The sequence below is a fragment of the Artemia franciscana genome, chromosome 11 (assembly GCF_032884065.1).
Source record: "Artemia franciscana chromosome 11, ASM3288406v1, whole genome shotgun sequence".
Lineage (NCBI taxonomy): Eukaryota > Metazoa > Arthropoda > Branchiopoda > Anostraca > Artemiidae > Artemia > Artemia franciscana.
In genome coordinates, this window is record NC_088873.1 from 24,567,812 (window position 1) to 24,591,630 (window position 23,819).

Below are 23,819 nucleotides of genomic sequence, written 5' to 3' on the forward strand. Positions count from 1 at the left end.
ATATCGGCTTTTACCTTTCTGCCGTTTATTCGGATCGCTTATCCAGCCTCTACCAGCTATAGCAAGACTGGTCAATTAATTTTAAATAGTTCAGCCACTCAAACTAAAAAGGTTTATAATAGACGAGATAGGTAGATTCTTAATGGTATCGAATTCCCTTAAGTACCAGTGGCTATTTATAAACATTTCAACGATCCTTTAAAATTCGGTTCTGTTTGCCCATAATGAACAACTTAAATTACACAGCATAAAAGGAAATAAAAGTAATATCTTTTCCTCAAAAACTAGCGGTTCTCACTGGAGACCCTCCAATTATCTCCCCATATGGGCATAGTCTGAGACATTAAGTTAGACATATTTCTCACTCCCTTAACTGATTTTGCTTCTTTCTAGGCACGAACGCAAGTGGCTTTAGAGCCCGTGTTTCCCCCCAAATCCTAATTCTAGTTTTTTTTTAATTTAGTTAGCTTGATATTGTCTTTTTCAACATCATGTCGAAAACCAAAAGTGAGTCTTTGTGTGACTTTTAGCTTGTTTTTTGACTGATTATTGTCATTTTGACTAATTTTTATTTTGAAGTGTACTTTTTTTGGTGTTTTTAGCCCTTAGACCCACGAATTTAAAAACGAGTGATATGTTTAATAATGACTGAATTTTTTTTTAGTAATCAGAAACATAATTTCATGTTTTTGTCTCGTATATAAAATCTATTTGTTTTATTAATGAAAATTGTTACTTTTAGTTTGGTAGTTAACTTCTTATACTGTATTTGTTCAAATAAACAAATACAGTACAACTACTTTATTTTGAATGGAAGCTCAAATTCAACATTTTTACTCGTAAAGGTCGTTTTCAAAAAGAAAACTTATCTTATCAAACTGACATATAAAGCTAATATCCTTTAAAATGAACATATTAAATCCAATGGGAGACTCTTTTGCCATCTGTCATATTTGGTTCTCAAGGTACTGTGTAAGATTATAAATCTTGTAAAACGGTACACTTGGAAAATGTATTTTTATGTCAACTCTTTTTTGCCCGTTTGAAACGGGCAAAGCCCGTTTGAAGCCCGTTTCAAACAGTTCGTGGTAACGAACTGTAGTAAGGAGCAACCCGGCTCATTAGTAACCCAAAGTCTAAAAAATGGAATTTTGATACAAATAGTTACATCAAAAGAATCGCATTTCAATGCTGATTTTAAATATATAAGTTTCATCAAGAACAGCTACACCCATCGAAAGTTACGAGCCTGAAAAAATTTGCCTCATTTTAGAAAATAGGAGGAAACACCCCCTAAAAGTCATACAATCTTAACGAAAATCACACCATCAGATTCAACGTATCAGAGAACCTTATTATAGAATTTTCAAGCTCCTGTCTACAAAAATGTGGAATTTCGCATTTTTTGCCACAAGACAGATCACGGATGCGTGTTTATTTGTTTTTTTTTTTTCCCCCTGGGGTGATCGTATCGACTGAGTGGTCCTATAATGTCGCAAGAGGGCTCATTCTAACGGAAATTAAAAGTTCTAGTGCCCTTTTTAAGTGACCAAAAATTGGAGGGCATCTAGGCCCCCTCCCACGCTCATTTTTTCTCAAAAGTCACCGGATCAAAATTCTGAGATAGCCATTTTATTCATCATAGTCGAAAAACTTAATAACTATATCTTTAGGGACGACTTGCTCCCCCGCAGTCCCTATAGGAGGGGCTGCAAGTTACAAACTTTGCCCTGTGTTTACATATAGTAATGGTTACTGGGAAGTGTACAGACATTTTCAGGGGGATTTTTTTGGCTTAGGGGGGACAGTTGAGGGGGGGGGGGTTACGTCGGAGGATATTTCCATGGAGGAACTTTTCATGGGGGAAGAGAATTTCAATGAAGGGGGCGCGGGATTTTCTAGCATTATTTGAAAAAACAATGAAAAAAAAATATGAAAAGTTTTTTCTACTGAAAGTAAGGAGCAGCATTAAAACTTAAAACAAACAAAAATTATTACGCATATGAGGGGTTTACCTCCTCGTTATACCTCACTCTTTACGCTAAAGTATTTTTAGTAATTTCAACTATTTATTCTACGGCCATTTTGATTCAGAGGTCATTCTTAAGGAATTGGGACATTTAAGCTTTAGTGTAAAGAGCGAGGTATCGACGAGGGTTGAACCCCCTCATATACGCAATAAAAACATACGAATATAGAAGTTCGTTACGTAAGTTAATTCGTAAGTTACGCATAATTTTTACCAATGAAAACGTTTGTAAAAAATTAAAAGTTCTACTTGCCTTTTTAAGTAATCAAAAAATTGGAGGGAAACTAGGCCTCCTCCTTCACTCCTTTTTTCTCAAAGTCTTCCGATAATTGCAATTAATTAATATGCAAATTTTGTTTTAATTATTTATGTGCGGAGAGCCAAGATCAAAACATGCATTAATTCAAAAACGGCCAGAAATTAAATAGAAAAAAACATGTTTTTTTAAATGAAAGTAAGGAGCAACATTAAAACTTATAACGAACAGAAATTACTCAGTATATGAAAGGGGCCTTTCCTCCTCAACTTACGCTCTTTACGCTAAAGTTTCTTACTGTTTTAAAAAGTAGAGTTAAGAGAAAGAGTCAAACTTTAGCGTAAAGAGCGGGGCGTTGAGGAGGAAAAGCCCCTTTCATATACGGAGTAATTTCTGTTCGTTTTAAGTTTTAATGTTGCTCCTTACTTTCATTTAAAAAAACTTGTTTTTTTTCTATTTAATTTCCAGTAGAAACCATTATTAAAAGTCGAATAAGATAAAAGCTTTCTTTTATGCCTGGACACATTGTTCTGTTCAGCTTGACGTTTTCAAATTGCTGCAGCCGATGTTTTACAGTAATGGTTAAACACATGACAGGACAAGCAAATATAGAAAAAGAAACAAGAACCATCAACATAAAACATATGCAGAAATGCGTATATTTCTGTAAGATAGTAAATATATTTTAGAAATTCCCTTTTATGGTATTTCTGAGACTTTTCTTTTTGTGTCCTAAAGTAATAATCATAATGGGTAAAAAAGGTTTAAAATTTATTGTTAGAATTTTTGATATTTCAGTATAGGCCCTATTTAATTTTTCAAAAATAAAACCTACGTTATTGTCCTTGAAATAAAAAAAAATTTCTGCTATGTTCTCCATCATTTCTTTCAATCATAAACAAAAGTGAATTGGACTCTCGGAAGTTTGGGAAATCTCTATAGAATTTTTTTTTAGGATGACATTAATGGCGTCTAATTGAAGCACACGCTATTTTATGTCTAAACGCTGGTCTAAAGCACGCAAAGATATGTTATTGCGGTCAGAGTCGTCAATAGCCAAAACTTTTAGGGGGAGGGGGTAATCGATTTTACAGACTGACTGGTCATGTTTACCGACTGATTTGGGTGATATTGCTTTTAAAATTACTTCATTTTTTTGTTTTTACTAACTGAGCCTGATCTTCTTCCATTGATTTTACGTTATGTATTTCCATCATCCCATTTACCCTAAAAAAAAAAAAAAATTGAACAAGCAAAATAGTGGCGCTTCATATCACTATTATTACCAACTCAGTTTTCCTACCAGCAGGCTGAAAAAATCAAAGGAAGGGGGGTTTTCTTTAAATTAAAAATAATTTTCTTTAAATTAATACTATGCATTCCGAAGCTGCGAGACTTTTGCCATACACAGCATTTTGAAGCTAAAACTCTCCGAAACTTGGATAAGGCAGATGATTCGAGTATTCATAATAACATGTTAGCGAAAAGAATGAACTTTTGGAGGCTTTGAGAGATCAGGGTGCGAAAATAGGCTTGAAAATAATATAAAGAAGGCTAAGTCACTTACACTAGAAATAAATGACAATGAAGGGGTAATGATAGGTACTAGGAAAACCGATCAAGTGGATAGCTTCAAATACCTGTGTATCATTATAAGTAAGAATGGTGGGTGCAGTAAAGATATAAAAGTAGAATAACCAGCGCAGAGTAGTTTCTTTGCAGTTGAAAAAACTTGGGGAAGAATAGAATGATAAGTCTTAGTATTCGACCTAATATTAGAACATATAAAACTCTGGAACGTGGGTGCTTCAATTAAGGATGGTGAGCTGTATGTTTTCCAGAAGAATTGTCAGAAATGTTTTACGTGCCCCTTTGCTAGACCCTAAATCAATCAACAGGCTTTACCGAAAATGTTGGTGCCATCCCACTTTCTAGGGCTATAATGAAAGAAAGTTTAAGATAATTAGGTCGCGTTTTACCGATGAAGGACGATAGATTGCCAAAGGTCGTGCTTATCGGACATCTACTTGTTGTCGAACAAAAAGTGGTCTGTGATCGTCCCTGAAGAATCGGGTGGGAAGAGGTTATACAAAATTATTTGAATATTCAGTGGAAAGTAAAGAGTGATGCTTTGAGCGATTTGATTATATTAGGATTGTGTGCAGCTTTGTTAGCCTTGGGCAACATAGTGCTGCAATGAGCTGTTAGTAGTAGAAGTGGTATATCCTTCAACTAAGTTTCAGAAGAAACTTATATCTTTTCCCTCGTAGGTTTCACATGTTGTAATATTATGGGGGTCCAAGCGGAATCAGGAAAGGCTATAGACCGACTAGATGTTGATATTTTGGCGTAGTCTTAGAACTATATCAAAATAATTCTCGATTTTTATAAGAAATATGTAATGATGAGTTTTTAGCCTGCTAAGTTTTCATTAACAGTATCAAAGGAATATTTTCCATGAATATTTTTCAGAAGAAATATCCTTATCTTTCTAGCAGTTTTGAAATATGCATTATGTAACGGGTACTACCATCTGAAATTCTAAGATTTCTCCGTAATTCTTTTTGAGGAAAAGATATGTTCCCTACAATTCCTGTTCGTTTGAGATAAGTCTATATTATAGGCAGTGCAATAGCGCTGCCAAAGCAAAGAACAATGTTGGCACAATATATTGTTTATTCATTTTTTTTTGTTTTAGACCAGGGGCACTTCGTATAGACGGAGTTGTCGTAGAAACTTTAAAAAGGGCTCATTCGATTGTAAATTGAGAGGGATAATGCCCTTTTTAATAGTTGGAAGTGATTGGAAGACATAGCTCCCCACACTCATCATTTTCCCAAACACATCCAATCAAAATTTTACAATAGCCATTTTGTTCAGCGTAATTGGAAGGTCCTGAAATTATGTCTTTTAGGATAACAACCCCCCTTCCCCCTAAAAGCCTTTCAGGACAAGGGTTGTAAGTTTTTATTATAGAAAGATTTTTCATATAAAATTCCGAGGGGGGCTCACTGGATTGATAATCGGAAGTTCTAGTGTCCTTTTTAAGATTCAAAGTGTTGGAAGGCAGCTACCCCACCCCCCACACACGCGATGTATTTTCCCAAAACGAATCCATCAGAAATTTTTAGATAGCCATTTTATTCAAAATAGTCCAAAGATCGTGTAGCAAGGCTTTTGGGGTTGAAACAAATCCCCAGAGCCTGGGGGGAGGGGTTGTAAGTTATCGCTTGGGAAAAAGGTTTTGTGGAAGGGATGGTTGCATAAGATTTAGGGGGGCTCATTTGGTTGACACTTGAAGTTCTGGTTCCCTTTTAAGAGTCAAAAGTAGTGGGGGTAACCTGGGGTTACATAATGTTTCTGCGGAATGGGTGGTCATATAAACTTCAGATGGGGCTTATTTGATTTGGAATCGGAAGTTATAGTACCCTTTTTATGAGTCAGAATTGATTTGAGAGCAACAAGTCCCCCTCCTTCATGCCTATCATTTCCCCAAAAACCTCCAATCAAAATTGTGAGGTAGTAATTTTGTTGAGAGTAGTTGAAGGGTCCAGAAATTATGTCTTTGAGGATGTCAACCCCCTCTTCTCACAACCTTCAGGCCAGGAGTTGTAAGTTTTGCCCCGGGTTCATATAGAATAGGTGGTCATATATACTTTGTAGGGTCCTCATTGGAATGGTAATGAGAAGTTCTAGTGCCCTTTTTATGAGTCAATATAATCAGAGGGCAGCTACTAACCCCCCCCCCCTACACACGTTGTGTTTTCCAAAAATGCACCCAATAAAAATTTTCAAATAGCCATTCTATTCAAAATCGTCCTAAGATCATATAATAAGGCTTTTGAGATTGATAGAAACCACCAGAGTCTGGGCGCAAGGGTTTTAAGTCACCCCTCCCCACGCCCATTATTTCCCAAAACAAACATCCATACACAGTTTTGGCACATCTATTTTTTCCAGCATTGTTGAAAGATTCAGTAATTATGCCTATGGGGATGTCAACGGTGAACTAAATCAAAATATGTTATGTGTATATAGATTTTCAAAAGGAGTATATTAATTTGGAACTTTCAAGAAATGATAAGGGAGATGATATCTTGACCAAAAGGGCAATATTTGCAGGCTACTGCTACTACAACTACCACTGCTTCTACTGTTACCACAACTACTACTACTACTAGTATCATTAAAACTACTATTCTGTAGCGAGTACTAATAAGGCTGAGGATATTGAAATAAACATCTGAGGAAATGTAGAGGGGAAAGTTGAGCTAAATCAAAACATACTATGTGCATACATATTGCTGATATGGGCATATCAGCAATATTTCTGGAACAGCTTATCATATCCAGAGGGAACTTCAGGGGCATCATGAGTGGGATGTTCAGTTGACCCAAAGGCAAAATGCACCTGCTACTAATGCTATTAATATTGCTGCTATTACTGTTACTACTACTAATAATAATACACTATTACCGCTACTACTGTTCCTACTAGTACTACTACTACTGCCATGATACTATTATAATTAAGGCTACGTGTATAAAGGTGAAAAATTGACAGAATTTTGAGGGGAAATTTGAACTAAATCAAAACACGCTATGTGCATGCAGATTGTAAAAAGGGTGTATCTCAAGAATGAATTTGGGTAATAAGTTGAAACTTTCAGAGAATACTTGAAGTGGAAGATCAATTGACAAAAAGGTAATATTTGCATGTCACTACTAACGCTACTATCACTGCTTCTTTTACTAATAATACTACTGCTACTAAACTACTACTATTTAAATTTTCACAACTCGCAAGGCTTAGATTATTAATGTGAAAAGGGCGTCAAAAGGGGGTCAAAAGCGCACATCAGCAATATTTTTGGAACAGCTTACTGAGCCAAGGTCAAGACACTCCCGTAACACCATGAAAGGGTTGTTCAGCCGACCAAAATGCTTGTCTTTGTGCCTGTGAAACTGGTTTTCTAAGGTCTTAATTGGTTAATCAGATCAAGAATTTGGGTGTATTTTCAGTCATTAACAAGTACCAAAAATAATATTATCATACTTTCTTCCTTTATCTTATTTTCTTCCCTTAGCATTTTAGCAGATATAAAGAATTTGAAGTAAGCTATTTTGTGTTTTTACTTTAGCAATTAAGCAAGGGGTTATTTTGTAATAAAAAAAAAAGAAAAAAAGATGGCAACTATAGGAACCTAGAGTAAATGATATAATATCAGCTTACTTGAAAATGATCTCCGAAAGCTGATATTCTTTCCTTTTTCATGTTGTCGTTTCTCGCTAATTTTCAACTTTTCTTGCGGCTGTAACCTGAAAGATTATTTCAGCGTTTTGTCAAAAAAAAAAGTGTCTTAACTGAGGAATATGTATCTAAATTTACACTTGGAAATAAAAAACCTCTCTTTGGCTTTCAAACGTTTTTTCTCTTATAAGAAGAATTGTGCATTTTAACACAAAATGCATTCTATGTTTTTTGTCTTTCATGCTTTTTGGCTTTCTGTCTTTTAACTGTCTAAAAAGACAGTTAAAAATGTCATTTCGCTTGTATGACCCACTTTTATTTAGTTGCGAGCTTTTACTTTGTTGTGAGAGCCAATTTTTGGTTATTGCGAGCAATGGTACTTATGAATTTTGGTAACTTGTTAATTATTCAAAATACACTCAACTTCTTGATTTGAATGTAAGACCTGAGAAAACCGGTTTCATAGCCACAAAGACAAGTGAGAGGTGACAGAATGCATTGGACTTATATGATTTCGGTTATATTACATTTTGAAATGGCGCATACAATTGTTTTATGAGCCTAAAACGAGGATTCTCACTGGTTGTTGAGCCAGAGTCTACAGTGTAACAATATATAGCCGGAAGGGAGTTTTATAGTCTATGTTGGAGATGACCATCTGAAATTGCTTTGTGAAGATTTCATTATTTTAGCCATGTTTCTGCTTTCAAATTGAAGGCTCCGTTCGAGCAGGCATCAGTTTCAACTGATCCAATCGTAGGTTTGATCAATTGTTACGTCAGATGTGTGATGGCTCCTTGGCCCCATCACCAAAATAATTTCAATTTTAACTATAAATAGAAACTACAAAAATCCAAAAAAGAAACATTTTCCCACAATCTAAAAAGTGTTGCCATTTATTGCTTCAAACTATTTCTGTTAGTGATTAGATAAAGAAAACAACATTCAACTGGAAGTAATGAGCAGCATTAAAAGTTAAAACGAACAGAACTCATTCCGTATATAAAAGGGTTACTAACGTAAACCCTTTTGGTTACTAACGAACAGAACTCATTCCGTATATAAAAGGGTTACTACCGTTAGTAAAACATTACTAATGTAATGTTAGTGATTAGATAAAGAAAACAACATTCAACTGGAAGTAAGCAGCAGCATTAAAACTTAAAACGAACAGAACTCATTCCGTATATAAAAGGGGCTATCCTCTCCTCAATACCCCGCTCTTAACGCTAAAGTTTTTTACTACTTTAAAAAGCTTCTTATTCTAATTAAAGGGCCCTTTTGTTTCAGGAGTCGTTCTTAAAGAACCTTTAAACTATTAACCCCCTCCCCTGAATGAACCTTTAAACCCCCGTACCTTTCAACTATGCTGAATCAGATGGATATTTTACAATTCTTGTCAGATGATGTTGGATAAAAAGGGCGTGGGAGGGGGGCTAGTTACCCTCCAATCCTTTTGATCTCTCAAAAAGAGGCACTAGAACTTTTGATGTCTGATCAGATGAGTTTTCTCCCGATTTTCTAAAATTACTGGTCCAATACGATCACCCCTGAGAAAAAAAACAACAACAAAAACAACAAATAAACACGCATCCATGACGTTTCTCTTGGCCAAAAATGCAGAAATTCACATTTTTGTATATAGAAGAATGAGCCCTATCGCTTTATTTTGGGGGAGGGGGGATTTCCTCCGTTTTCCTGAAACTGGATAAATTTTTCTCAGGCCTGTAACTTTTGGCTGGTTACATTAAACTTAATGGACATTAAACTTGATGATCGGTATGGTGTTCGTTGTCACATGTATTCTAATCGCAGATTTCGTTGCACTTCATTTTCATTCATCATTGCGTCGAACATTTTGAATCAGCATAAAAATTTCAATTCTTTTGATGTATCTATTGTTATCAAAACTCTGTTTTTTAGAATTTCGGTTACTATTGAGCCACTTCGCTCCTTACTACAGTTCGTTACCACGAACTGTTTGATTTCTGATAGTTTTTCAAGTCATGGTTGAATCCCTCTATGTGGAAATTCTTTCCCGAAAATATCCCCCCCTCCCGCTTTAAGGGAAAGCTTCTTCCGCGGAAAATTTCCACAAGGAAAATTTTTCCTGCTGATAATTCCCCCATGGATAATTTCACACACTTAAAAACCACCCCGAAAATTCCAGCTCCGCTGAAAATTTCCCTACACATTTCCCCCAGAGCATTCCCACAAGTAAAATGGACCCGATAATGATAAATAAAGACAAATAAAATAAATTTCAGATATGAATTCTGGTAAGTTCGCCCGAGCAAAATTTCCCTTGGAAAATTTACCCCCAGAAACTTCCGTCCGAACGGATAATTCTTCCCATAGAAAATCCGTAACAAGGATATTCTCCCCCCGAAATAAGTCAGTATACTTTTTAATAACAAATTCTATACGAAAAAATGGGCAAATGTCATACCCTGCAGCCATTCCTCCGGGGACTGGGGGGGGGTCAAGCCATCCCCAAAAGGCACAGTTGAGACCTTTCAACTATACTGAACAAAATGGCTATGTCAAAATTTTAATAAGACGATTTAAGAAATAAAAGGTGTGGGAGGGAGAATGCGGAAAAGAGAAATTTTTCTTTTATCGTTTCTTAAAAGGACAAAACAGAAAAAAAGCGAAAGGTTATCTGAGTATTTGTAGCTGGAATATGCTTTTATAGCTTTTGTCTTATGTTCAAAAGAAACAGTTTTATTAGCAATTATTTCATTTATTTATGGTAACACACAGAAAAACTACATTTCCAGTTAGTTTTAGCAGATTATCAGTGAATCTTAACGGGTATAAAAACATGATTCAAAGATAGATGAATGAGGCCCACCGAGATATTTTTTTTTTCAAAGCGATTCGAGATCTCCCAAATATTCTTGAAAGTGTCTCAAAATGCTTATGGTACATACCTAACTGATGAAAAGTGTGTACGCATAATTAATGGCCCATCTGGTTTTGTTTCAATCTCGGCAATTTTGCTTCTGGGATTTACTTCAGTGATTATTAGCTGATTCACAGAAGTCGGAGCAATTTTTTGAGCTCCATCTTTAATTTTTCTTGTTGTATCTGTAATAGAAAGCTGAAATTCTTCTATGCATACAAAACATATAGCAAACATTTATACAACTTGTATTTATACATTACACAAATTGCATTAGAAACGTAAAAAAAAGAATAGATCAATTGAAAAAAACCATGAATGATTGAAAAATTGAAAAACCAAAATTAAAAAACCTACAATGATTGGTTGTATCGGCAAACTTTGATACCGAAGTTATTAAAACTACCCTACCCAGTGGTGGATCAAGGGGGATGCCCGCCTGACGTAGTGGAGGATTTGTGGTTTGGACCGCTTGCTCTAGTTTTGGTTGGGTTGAATGCTATTTTTTGTAATTAGTTTTTAATAGTTGAGTTTTTAATAAGTTTTCATCATTAAGACTGTTTCTTTTAGCAAATAAGTTTGAAGTTTGTGCGGTGTCTAATAGATTTTACTAATGACGCATACCACCAAAAAGTATTCAATTAAATTTAGGTTTATCAAGGGAATCTGCCCGTGTTACCGTTGGCTTTTGTGTTACCACAAAAGCCAAATGAAAGGTGAAAATCTTCATTTTGCAATAACAAGGAGGGGAATTTTAAAACCCTAACTTCTTTAGGCTGTTGAAATGATACTTCAGGATTGTACTGTCTTAACAGGGCTGAAAAGCAAAATATTTACTTCTTTTTACTATCAAAAATTTGTTTTCAAGTCTTGCTATGGCACTGAGGCGAAGAAATTGATATTATTACTTTTTTGGCTGTCTGTTTTGGTTTTTTGGGTTTGCTTTTTGCGAAGGGAGGGGGTGGATTTTACAACATTGTTTTTTTGTCAGGGGTTTTTATAATAGAAAGTAAATGTATGAGAAGTGCAAAAACTGTTAATTTAAGTTTTGGATTTTGGTGAGCAAATGGTGGCCACTTAACTACTTATTTTCATCGAACTAAAGCTCTGCATGCTATATATACCGCTGAGGATCTTTATACTTATTTTGATACATGCCATCCAATCATATTTCCACGATCAGTTGTTTTATAAATCAAAAGTTTTACAGGACAATTCTCTTACTTAAAGCTAAATCTGAGTAAAATTTCAAATTTTTATTTCTGTGCTCAGCAGATATATCGAGATTTCAACGTTTGAATAGATTGTCTGAAAAATCTCAAGATTAAAAAAAGATAATAATAGAAATCTACCACAGTTCGAAACCCTGAGAATTTAAATCACAAACCCGTAGGCCTACCTATCAAACACAAGAATAACAAACACATAATTATTTGATTTTCAAGGAGTATTTCGACCCATATACTTAGTTCGAAGCACATACCTACATGCATCTCACTAGACTTAGTATTTTTCTGACGATTTTGGTCTTTATTCGAATATTTTAGGATGAATTAGAAAAGGAAATACTAACGAAGAACTCTAAACTGACAGGACTTTAGACTGACAAGACTAGCCATTACAAACGTTCATCGAAATATTGAGGTAGATGTCGACCGTTTAATAAATAGATATGGCGGGAATAGAAATAGAAAAATTAACTTTTTCTTATTAAATTGTGAATTCTGTAATTTAAGCGAATTATATCGAATTTTAAAAAGTGGAATGTTGCTCTATGTTTTTGAGTAAATGTTTGAGATTTTGTCAAAGTTGACACTGTTTATTCAAAGACTATTTTTTAAAAGAAACAGTGATTAGTTATTGCTTTATTGCCTATACTTAAAACTGTCGTTTGAAATGTCTTCTATGCATTTCTATCGCTTCGTTCTGTTTTTCTTGTTACACCCCTAAAAGAATTAGTATTTAAGTTTAATATATCTTTTACGAATATACAAGATGTATCTTTATCCTAATTTCCTACTCTTCATTACTATGATAGTTACTAAGCGACGCCACAAATTTGGACGACATGCTAAATGGTTTGACCTATACAAATTGTGAAAAAGAGTGCATGACTCCAAAAGATGGTTCAAGACCAATTTGTTTTACAATTAAAAGCTTAACTTACTCGGTATAGCGATCAGAAGTGCAAAGGCGAAAAATTATTCAGAAAATATTAAATATCATATCTTTTTATAGATGGTGAACAGCTTTTTATTTATTTTTTATAGCAGGGTGGTTTTTATAGCTTATAATTTTTGTATCAATATTTTTATGCCATTTCAATACAGATTTAGTAGAACTTTCAATACGACCAACCGTGCCAAAAACAATGAATTTTCCCAAGGTCGTGACCTATCTAGATCCTCTTTTCAAGCCGAAAACTGTTAGTGTTCTAATTTTCAGAAAAAAGTTTTCGAGCTGTTTTCGAGATAAAATATATACATAAACAATTACTTCTCTCTTGAAAAGAGTAGACAGATAGATAGATTAAAGAGTGTATCTTCCTTAGCAACTTATAACAATTTAAAAAAGGGGTTAGCAGATCAATGGAGTTGAAAAAAAGGCTGAAAGTAACAAGGCTAAAAGCAGAATATAATCGTGAAAGAAAATGATGAGTGTGCGAGGGCTGAAGACCCAAGCATCACCCAAGAAAAGGATATCTCAAAGTCATGTTAAGGGGACTGCGAGGTCACATTTGTGAGTGCCAAAGAACAAGCTGTAAGGGATAGGCCTAAAGGCCGGTGAAACCACCTCTTTCTAGCCAAACGGCCCGCGAAGCCAGTTCTTTTGGTTAGTTTTTCTATAAAGAAGGAACTATTTGTGACTCATTTTTTGTATGTTTTTGTACAATGATTTGCAGGCTTACAAAAAGTTCTCATTTGAAAGAACAATTACAGAGTTACTCTGCGTCTATCTAGCATTGAATCTATACACGGTGTATAGATACATCTAAACATCTTATAAAAAAATCTTATGAATCTATACATCTTATAAAACTATACACGGTGTTGCATTCATTCTACATATATGCATTCATTCTTCATTCTACATATATGAAAGTACGCACAATTCTGCCCTTATTGGACAGAACTGTCTAATAAGGACTTTATACGGAACTCTAAAAGCATTGCTTATAGAGATTTCGACGGTAGTGCATACAACGACTCTCAGTAGGAGAATCAGTGGAAAGCTGCAACTGTAAGGTGGGATTAAGGAGCCATTCATTCGTTGATTAAAGACACTTCTCGATTTCATAGGCTATTGTACCAGTCTTGTGGGTAGTCGAAGTCGAGCCCTAGGGCATGTATCTCTAGACAATAAACAATCGACCGTAAACTAAAGGACAAAGTCCTGCAAGATCATCCAGTTTTTCAATATGACTCATAAAATCTCCAAAATTATACTTGCCAAAAATGTGTGCATTTTCGAGGCGAGTATCAGACTTTGAACTACTTGCCCCAGTTGATGCTATTGATTATAGTTCAGAATTCTTTACCGTACTATAATTATAAGAAAAACAAGGTAATAAAAACCTTTCAATCTCTACTTTGGATTCAGACTTGTCCAATCGACCTGATGTTTTAGAAAAATCAATAAAATAGTATGGGCTACTCGAATCTCCACATCCTTAGAAAAACCAACAATGCGCGAAAAGTTAAATACAGATTGCAATATAAAAAGTAAAATAAAAAAAAACTCGGTCTAGGAATTTATAAAAAGTCGAAGGAGTGTTTTTCATTTGCTATTATTATTGAATAAAAGCAAAAATGGAATGTATTTCGCTTATTATCCTTACCGTTCCACAGTATTTGGGCCTGCTTTTGTCGTTCTCTGAGCTTTTTATACTGTTTAGTTAAAGAAATTACGTCCAAATTTCTTCGGTCCTCAGAAGAAGCAGGAGAAGAGCTCTGAGACCTTGCACAAGAGTTCCTTCTCGATCTCGGAGACCTAAAACGTTGACAGCATTAATATACACATATAATTATAAGTTGTTGTGATTACGTTTAGTGTGATTACAAACATGAAACTGACCCCCCCACACACACACATACATAGAGAAAAGTATGCACAGAAACACACACGCAAACACACACAGACACATAGCATTGCTAGGAATATGTCATTTACTGACAAGCAAAGTCTCATAGTTAATTTTACATTTATTTATGTTTTTACTATTTTCCTTTTTTGGTGGGGGAAGAAGGAGCAGGTTATTATTATTCTGTTTTGAATCATGTTTATCCCCTTAGGAGCAGCCTAGTAAAGAACAAACTCTAGCCAATAATGGCCGAGAATTAAAAACACGTAAAAAACAGCAACTGTCAAGTGAGAAAGATTAGCCATTTGAAACTGACTCAGGAATGGTAACTATTGTTTCTAGGAATCATTACATAAAAAAAACTAGTTTTGCTAACTGAAAGTAAGGAGCGACATTAAAACTTAAAACGAACAGAAATTACTCCGTATATGAAATGGGTTGTCCCCTCCGCCATCCCTCGCTCTTTATGCTAAAGCTTTTAATTGTTTTAAAAAGCAGAATTGTGGTAAAGAGTCAAACTTTAGCGTAAAGAGCGAAGGATTGCGGAGGGGACAACCCATTTCATATACGGAGTAATTTCGGTTCGTTTTAAGTTTTAATGTCGCTCCTTACTTTCAGTTAGAAAAACTAGTTTTTTTATGTAATTTCTGAATGTTTTTGAATTAATGCATGTTTGATTTTGGCTCTCCACACATAAATTATTAAAATGAAATTTACATTTTAATTCCTTTTTTGGCTAAATGGCTTTCTCTTAGTTCTGATCAGACGATTTTGAGAAATATGGGATGGGGAAGGAGGCCTAGTTGCCATGCAATTTTTCGGTTACACAAAAAGGCAACTATAAATTTTAATTTTTAACGAATTTTTTTATTAGTAAAAAATATACGTAACTTAAGAATTAACTTACGTAACAAACTTTTATATTCTTAAATTTTTATTATGTATATGAGGGGGTTTGTACCCTCGTTAATACCTCGCTCTTTACACTAAATCGTAAGTTTTGTGCCGATTCTTTAAGAATGACCCCTGAATCAGAAAGGCCATAGAATAAATAGTTGAAATTACTAAAAATACTATAGCATAAAGAGCGAGGTATTTATCTCCTCCTAAATACCTCGCTCTTTATGCTAAAGTATTTTTAGAACCCCTCATATGCGTAATAATCTCTGTTCGTTTTAAGTTTCAATGGTACTCCTTACTTTCAATTGAAAGAATTTTTCCATGTTTATTTTTTCATTGTTTTTTTTTTTATAGTAATTTTTGAAAATCCTGCGCCCTTTTAATTGAATTTCTGTTCCACCATGATATATTTCTCCAAGGAAAGATCCTCCCACATAGCCCCCTCCCCTCAACCCCATCCCCCTAAAACCAAAAAAAAATCCCCTGAAAACGACTGTACACTTCCCAATAACCATTATTATATGTAAACACTGGTCGAAGTTTGTAACTTGCAGCCCCTCCCCCAGGGACTGTGGGGGAGTAAGTCACTCCCAAAGACATAGTTACGGTTTTTGACTATGCGAAACAAAATGGCTATCTCAAAATTTTGATCTGTTGACTTTGGAGAAAAAATGAGCGTGGGAGGGGGCCTAGAAGCCCTCCAATTTTTTTGGTCACTTAAAAAGGGCACTAGAACTTTTCATTTCCGTTAGAATGAGCTCTCTTGCAAAATTCTAGGACCACTTGGTCGATACGATGACCTCGGGAAAAAAAACAAAAAAACAAACAAACAAATAAACACGCACCCGTGATTTGTCTTCTGGCAAAAAAATACGAAATTCCACATTTTGTAGATAGGAGCTTGAAAATTTAGCAATAGGGTTCTCTGATACGCTGAATGCGATGGTGTGATTTTCGTTAAGATTCTGTGACTTTTAGGGGGTGTTTCTCGTATTTTCTAAAATAAGACAAATTTTCTCAGGCTCGTAACTTTTGATGACAAAGACCAAATTTGATGAAACTTATATATTTAAAATCAGCATGAAAATCCAATTCTTTTGATGTATATTTTAGCATCAAAATTCCGTTATTAAGAGTTTCGTTTACTATTGAGCCGGGTCGCTCCTTACTACAGGTCGTTACCACGAACTGTTTGATAATGATAAAGGTTCGGTGCGAAAACAAACTTGAAGGAAATTCAAATAATAGCCTGAAACCCACAAAACGATGGCGACAAAAATGAAAATAGAACCATTGGAATTATCATAGCTGAAAACCCATCTAAGAGAGTTCCATCTCCCATCTTGAGCAACAAGGAAAATCACTTTTTACCTTGGAGGCAGTGATGTGTCTCCTCTTTCTTTCTTTTCTTTTTTTTTCGCTGCTAGTGGGGCACTGAAGCATCATAAAAAGATGTTTTTAGCACTTATTGGAAAGGAAATTGCTATATTTACGAGCCTTTTGTAAGAAACCAATGATATTATTAAAAACGAGTGCAATTTTGACGAAACTGCATCTTCATATACAAGGTATATTACACATGTTTTGGCAAGTTGCTACTCTGTCATCTGGCGTCATATTTAAATGACTCCAGTGCCTGATTTCCTGTGTTTCGTTCTTTATTAAATTCTCTGCCAGTTTGCAGCTGCCGCTTCAACCATGTTTCAGCTAAGAAATAGCACAAGGCTTCTCCTGTGAGTGATAGGCGTTTTTGTTATTAAGAATTAGATCTTCGTGAAATAGCATTCAAGAATGAACAAAATATTTTTGGTGAGAGGAGACTTCCGGTCTAAACCCAGCTCACGTTCCCTGTAGGTGGGTGAACAATCCTACACTTGGCGAATACTGCTTCGCAATGATAGGAAGAGCCGACATCGAAGGATCAAAAAGCGACGTCGCTATGAACGCTTGGCCGCCACAAGCCAGTTATCCCTGTTATCGTCTTTCCGAAATAAAATTTGAAGATCATATAGAATCAGTTATCCACAACCAGTTATTCCCCAAAATGCGTGTAGAATGTTTTCCAGAGCGCCCAAAGAAAAAAACATAAAAGTACCCGTACCCTCGGTAAGAAAAAAAGAAACAAACAAAGTAATGTGCTTCCAGTAATACGTGAGCTTCCTTCCAGATAATATTCTAGTGATAATCTACAAATTTAAGTCCAGAAACTTTAACTGATCTTTGCTGGAATTCTTCAGCAGCGAGATACTGTTCTATAGGATTCTATATGATCTTCAAATTTTATTTCGGAAAGACGATTTTTATGCTTGAGGTATTAAGACCAACCATAAAACAAAAAATTTTATACTAAAATTTACCTTTGGTTTCCTTCGATCCTCATCAAGATATTAGTAGGTTATGTAAATGTGGCTTAGTAATTCCGACTGGCAAAAAAATGACCTATTTTTGTCAGAAACATTTTCTTCAAATGCTCAAGATAAACACCAATCACACCAAAAGATTGAAATAAAGATGCAAATGCTGTGATCAAGGACCTATACTTAATTGTCTACAGTACATTCAACGTTAAGCTTTGAATTGCCAATGACAACCTATTTGTGCTGAATGTTCAAGTTTAGCAAACAAATCTCAGCCAAGATTTATAGTAGGTGCCATGCACTGTCTTAAATAAATGGCTAAAATAAATTTGTCTCTAAATTTACCAATAGCAAGATATCTAATATAATTATGTTACTCATGTACATAATAAACAAATACAAAAAAGAACAAAAACAAGCTTATAAGAACTTTTTTAAAACAAAATCCGTCCTAAATTAGTACTAAAGGAATACTGATGTTGATACTTTTATCAATGTATAATGTCACTGGGAGAGGGAGGTTGAAATCGGAAAAAAAAATCTATAGTTTAAAATTTTTCCAGGGCATGGTTTTATACCAAACCTGGGGAGGTGGCATCCCACTTCCCTGCTTATGGTAATAGATTATTTAAGAATGATGTTATTTATATCATTGTTCCCTTTAGGACACGAGTTTCATATATTTTGTGTTTTAAATAAGGCTTTTGGTCTGTTGCAACATACAAGAAAGTTTTAGGGAAATTTCTACATATTTTGAATCTAAATTTTGCCTTTCTCTAAAGGCAAGAAAAAAGTTTTTTTCTCTCTTATTGTCTCGTTTTCCTTTGCTTTGTTAAATAATATTCATTATGTCAAGGAAATATTCCAAAGTATCAGCATACCCTTTCTCCTGTCGAAATTAACGAAAATTAAACTAGTTAAAGCAAAAATTACAAAAATAGTAATTGAAAAAAATAAAAATATAAGCAAAAAAATTAAACATAGTATGAGTAAACGTAAGGACAAGGTCAAATATAAGTATAAGCAAAACATACATGTCAATAAACATGAATATATATTCCAAAACATCAGTATACTGTTTTTTCAGTCAAATATGGAATGATTTGATTATCAAGAGATCCTAATGAAAGATATTTCTTTTAGAAGTCTTAATTTTCTTTGATGATTGAACGTTTGGTAATCTAAACCTATGTTTCACAGCTGATATTTTGTTGGTGGTTTTTGTATTAAATGAAAATATTAAATCCTATCTTCTTGAATACGGGGACAGTTTATGTTGGGCCGTAGCCTGAAATGGAAGAAGAAAATGGAGATATTCAGGTAAATTATTATCTGCTGAAAAAAATTGTCACTAGAAAAGCCAAAAGACCTCCTGCATTGGTCGAAGCCAAGGGATTATGCCCAAAGGGGAGATACCCAACTGATTTTTGTAATCATTGAGCATAGACTTTACCATAAATAGGCCTTAATTCATTTCAAGGGGAGAGCCAAACAGAAGCTCTTTCTTATTGTACAAATAAATGACAAAAATCGTCACTTCACAGTGGTGAAATATCTTATGCTGCTTAAAAAGGGCACTGGAGTTCTCCACTTCTATTCAAATGAGTTTTTTCTCGAATAATTCTTCTGGTTTAATACGGTTACATTCTATGAAAAATCCTGGTACTTTGAAAAGCAATGAAGGGCAAAGAAAGTAGAATACCGTCATCACTAGGCCTAATATTTTGCAGTCGACGAATTCTTTTTAAACTACTGGGATTTTCTTAGTCTACCCTAAGCCTACTTTATCTAGAGTACATTTTGACTTTATTGAATTTGTAGGTTCTCGATAGAATTAGTACTTCCCTAACAGGTCGGTACTCATTGGAATTAGTAATTCAACATGCACCTTGCTAATTTTGAATACGGCTTAGTAATCCCAACACCTTAGATAGCACCACCGGTGGTAGCTATAATCTAGTTAAGAACGAATAGAGGTACATAGTAACCAAAATTAAAAAATACGTGTTTTAATAAAACCTGGCTAGTGGGGAAAAAATGTCATTTGTAGCTGATTCAGGAATGGTAACTATTATCACAGTTAGTCTAGATGGTAAAACATTATTAAATAGCATAAAACCCCTAAAAATGACGTCAAATCGAAACAAAAAGTACGTGTCGGAATTGCCATGGACGACAACCTTGTACGAGAGACTTACAGTTTCCTGGCTTGAACAACTAGGAAAATAGTTTATTGCATGTGTAGAACTGATGTGTTTTTTTTCCTTTCCCCATCGCTAGCAAGCCACTGGAACGTCATAGAGAGATGTTTAAGGGTTCACTTTAAAGGAAAAGTGCTATATCTACGTGCTTTTGTGATTACATGCTCATTTTGTTGTGTGTAATGCATGACGTAGTCTGCAGACAGGATCAATAAACCCTATGAAGGGAGTATAAGCTTAGGCTGCTAAGATAGTTGCAGTAGAGTAAAGGGCGACTCAAAGTGGCTGGCGAAAAAATTGCCATTTGCTTTTTATATCCAGGAATGCTGAATATGAATACTGACTAGATTAGTCTATATAGTAAAAAGTTTCTTTGAAAACTAATTTAAGGGAATTTCCAGAAGTTAAATTACGTAGAGAGCATGACAGCAGGTACACTTAAATGGGTTATTGGGTATACAGGTAAATTCTCTCTTTCGACATGCTTTAAAACATAGTCCTGGCGAAAAGATATTCAGGGAAACTATCCCGGGTTCTTCTCTAAGTTAAATCAACCTTTGATGCTTAAAAGCTTACGAAGTTTAAACTATGATGACTGCCACTTTCTGTAAAGGATTGGCGCCGAAAACCACCTCTTGTGTAAATGCTGTGGCTGCCAGTTGCATAGTGTAGTTGAAGGTACTACAAAAATCTATATTTTTTACTCATTTCTCTAGGCTTTGAGGCTACCTAGCAGGGAACTTCTCTTTAGCAGAATTCTTAGTGAATGAGATCCCGAATATTTTCTCCTGCTCATAGATATGGTTTAATTGATGCAAAATAATTTCTACTAGGCTGACTTACTTCATGTTTCCTAGCCCAAAAGCAGTAGCAACTGTCATCTCTTTTATTTCAGAGTCGCTATCATCGTCGTCACTATAGATAAGGCGGAGTCCTTTTTTGGCCACTGAAACAACACTCTGACTCCATGGGGTAAGGCTGTAAGTATACTTTTCTCTTAGTTCGTGCAGTCCGGGAAATGGAAACGGAGCTACTTCTACGATTGTCTAAAAAAAAGAAAGAAATATGTTTAAATCATACTCACTGCTACAAAGATGACGTTACTAAATATTATAATGTTGATCTTAATTCATTTATATTTCGGGGTGTGTTGCTGCTGTTTGCCAAGTTCAAAGCTTTCACTTTATGCTTTTACGTGTGTCCTCACAAATTCATTGAATAGAAAGGTTGAATGTGCTAAAGAGTCATTAAGCTTGTAATAAGCTCTTTATTTTTCTTCTCTAGAGCTACTTTATATGGTAAGGGTGGTAGTAGAAACTTCAAAGGAGGCACATTCGATTGGATATTGATAGATCTACGGCATTTTTTAAAGTTAAAACTGATTTGATGGCAACCACCCCCCCCCCATGCCTGTTGTTGCTGCCTGGTTGCCAGTATAGCCTCCAAAACCTATCAAAATTTAGAGATAACCAATAGGTTCCAAAGTGTCGAAAGATCCAATGAATATTTCTTCGGGGATGACGTGACCCCAGTGGCCTTGGGGTACGCGGCCATGAATAAGGCGAATAAGTAGTTGTTTTGGCATATGTTTTATAATAGAAAAGGGCTTTATTTTTCTTCCCCAGAGCCACATGGTAAAGATGGAAGTAGAAACTTCAAAGGAGGCACATTCGATTCGATATTGATAGATCTACTGCCCTTTTTTAAGTTAAAAGTCATTTGATGACACCCACCCCCTTCCATGCCTTTTGTTGTTGCCTGGTTGCCAGTATAGTCCCCAAAACCTATCAAAATTTAGAGATAGCCAATGCATTCAAAAGTGTCGAAAGATCCAATGAATATGTCTTCGGGAATGACATGACCCCCAGTGGCCTTGGGGTACGTGGCCATAAATAAGGTAAATAAGTAGTTATTTTGACATATGTTTTATAATAGAAAAAGGCTTGTGCAATATCTAAGAGACCGCCCAGAGTATTAGGTGGAAACTTTCTATATATGTTGAAGAGGATAGTGAACTAAATCAAAATACGCTAAGCGAATCCAAGTTGTCAAAAGGGCGCATATGCAATATCTTAGGATCAACCAAGGGCTTCAGATGAAACTCCCAGGGAATAATTTAATAAATAAAGTATTCTTGATGGAAGCAAAGCTCAAATACAAAAGAGACAAAAATCATTGCTTCACAGTATATGCAACATATGTTTGTAATACTGGAGAAATAAACAGACTACTATTTAACTACTATTCTAAGCTATCCTGTTCAGAATCTTGTTTTTATGTGTCGGTTTTGTATGTTCTTCGAGTGTCTTCACTAAAACATAACGTCTTCATGAGAACCCAACAAACAGGACTAGTAGCAGAAAAATCCTCAAGTAGTAAAAAAAAAACTCGAGCAAGCTCAGTTTTCAGTGAAGCGCTAGTTGGACGAAATTCTGCAAATATATGAGAGTATTATGGGTTAGTTCATTTCAGCCTGTATAGCAGATATATATTGCACAAACCGCGAAGCAATAATTTTGTTAGTCTGAAGGTTCAACTTTGCTCTTTACAAACTATATTTATCAGACAAAGTTCACTTTCTTAACTTGTTTTATTAACTTACCAAATTTTCTGTTGTTTTGTCTTGTTTATACATTCACTTTTCTTGGTTTTAGGTTTTAAAAACATACTAAAAAACTTAAAAAAAGAATCTTTGTTAGAACCTTTGTCATAGCTCAACAAATCTGAGCCTGCCCATTGGGATCTGAAATTAGTCTTAGTAACTCCTCACTTTTGAAGCAATGGTTATTGGCATAATATTTTTTTTGTCGGTTGAATACCCACTGCTATAGCTAAATTGGTACTACAGGGTCCTACCTGAGGTAATGGCAGTTGTTACTGCGCATACAGAAATTTAAATCCTATGCTATAGGCTCACGGACAGGGTTGCCACCTCTTGTGATATATCCCTACATCTAGTGATTTTTTACATTACCTAGTGACTTTTTCTTGGCTGGTGATTCTTAGGGATTTTAATTCTGAAGCTAGGGATTTTTTCCCAAATCTAGTGTTTTTTTTTATGATGTAGTGAGTGAAGCGTAGATTTAAGCCAATAAATCATCCAGGAAGCTAATTATCGAAATCAAAAGGGACACTCCAGTGCAAACTTTACTGACAGCCACTTAAAAGCTAAAAATATTCTTTTTGTTTGGTTTCAGAATCCATGGTTGATAAATTAGAGAGCTTGGGGGGGGGCAAAATTTGTACGTATCATTTGCATAAAATAGTATTGCTTAACCAATTTGCATAAAAAGATTAGTCTAAATGATTTTTTTGTGATTTTAGTTTAATAGCATTTTTTTGAAATTTCAGTTACAATTTCGACATTTAGCAGCTTAAATATTGTAAACATTGGGCTAACCCCATTTTAAAGTTTTCCCTTGTGTTTAGTTGAAAAATCACCCTTTCCTCAATACGTCAACATGTTATTACCATCATTTCTATATTCAACTTAAACGAAAATCTACCAATAATGGGTATAATTTGTTAAGACAGTTAAAAATTAAAAGATACGTTTCAACACAAAAATAATGATGAAAGTCCAAATATTTTGGCTTCAGATTTGAAAGCCTTTATGAACGTAAAAAAACAACAAAAATTAGCTTAGCAAAACATGAAAAAACAAAGAAAAATCTCAAATGCTATACTAAAATGCGAAAAGAATGACAAAAGGATATTCTCATTTGCACAAACCCAATCATTCACATGCAAGAAAGTGATTAGAGCGTAACTATCCCCCCTCCCTTCAAAGCTTCTTTTCTCCTGATTCATTCGATTAAAATTTTGGAATAGCTATTTTT

General features: G+C 34.9%; 1 protein-coding gene across 1 annotated transcript in view; it reads right to left on the minus strand.

Moving 5' to 3' along the window:
- LOC136032578 (TBC1 domain family member 30-like) overlaps positions 1–23,819 on the minus strand; it is a 223,975-nt gene that overhangs the window by 119,536 nt on the left and 80,620 nt on the right. The window contains exons 8-10 of the mRNA XM_065712848.1: positions 20,824–21,026; positions 14,280–14,431; positions 10,470–10,626 (exon numbers count right to left, since the gene is read on the minus strand). Coding sequence (XP_065568920.1) covers positions 10,470–10,626; positions 14,280–14,431; positions 20,824–21,026 — 512 coding nt within the window. The remainder of the gene's footprint in view (positions 1–10,469; positions 10,627–14,279; positions 14,432–20,823; positions 21,027–23,819) is intronic.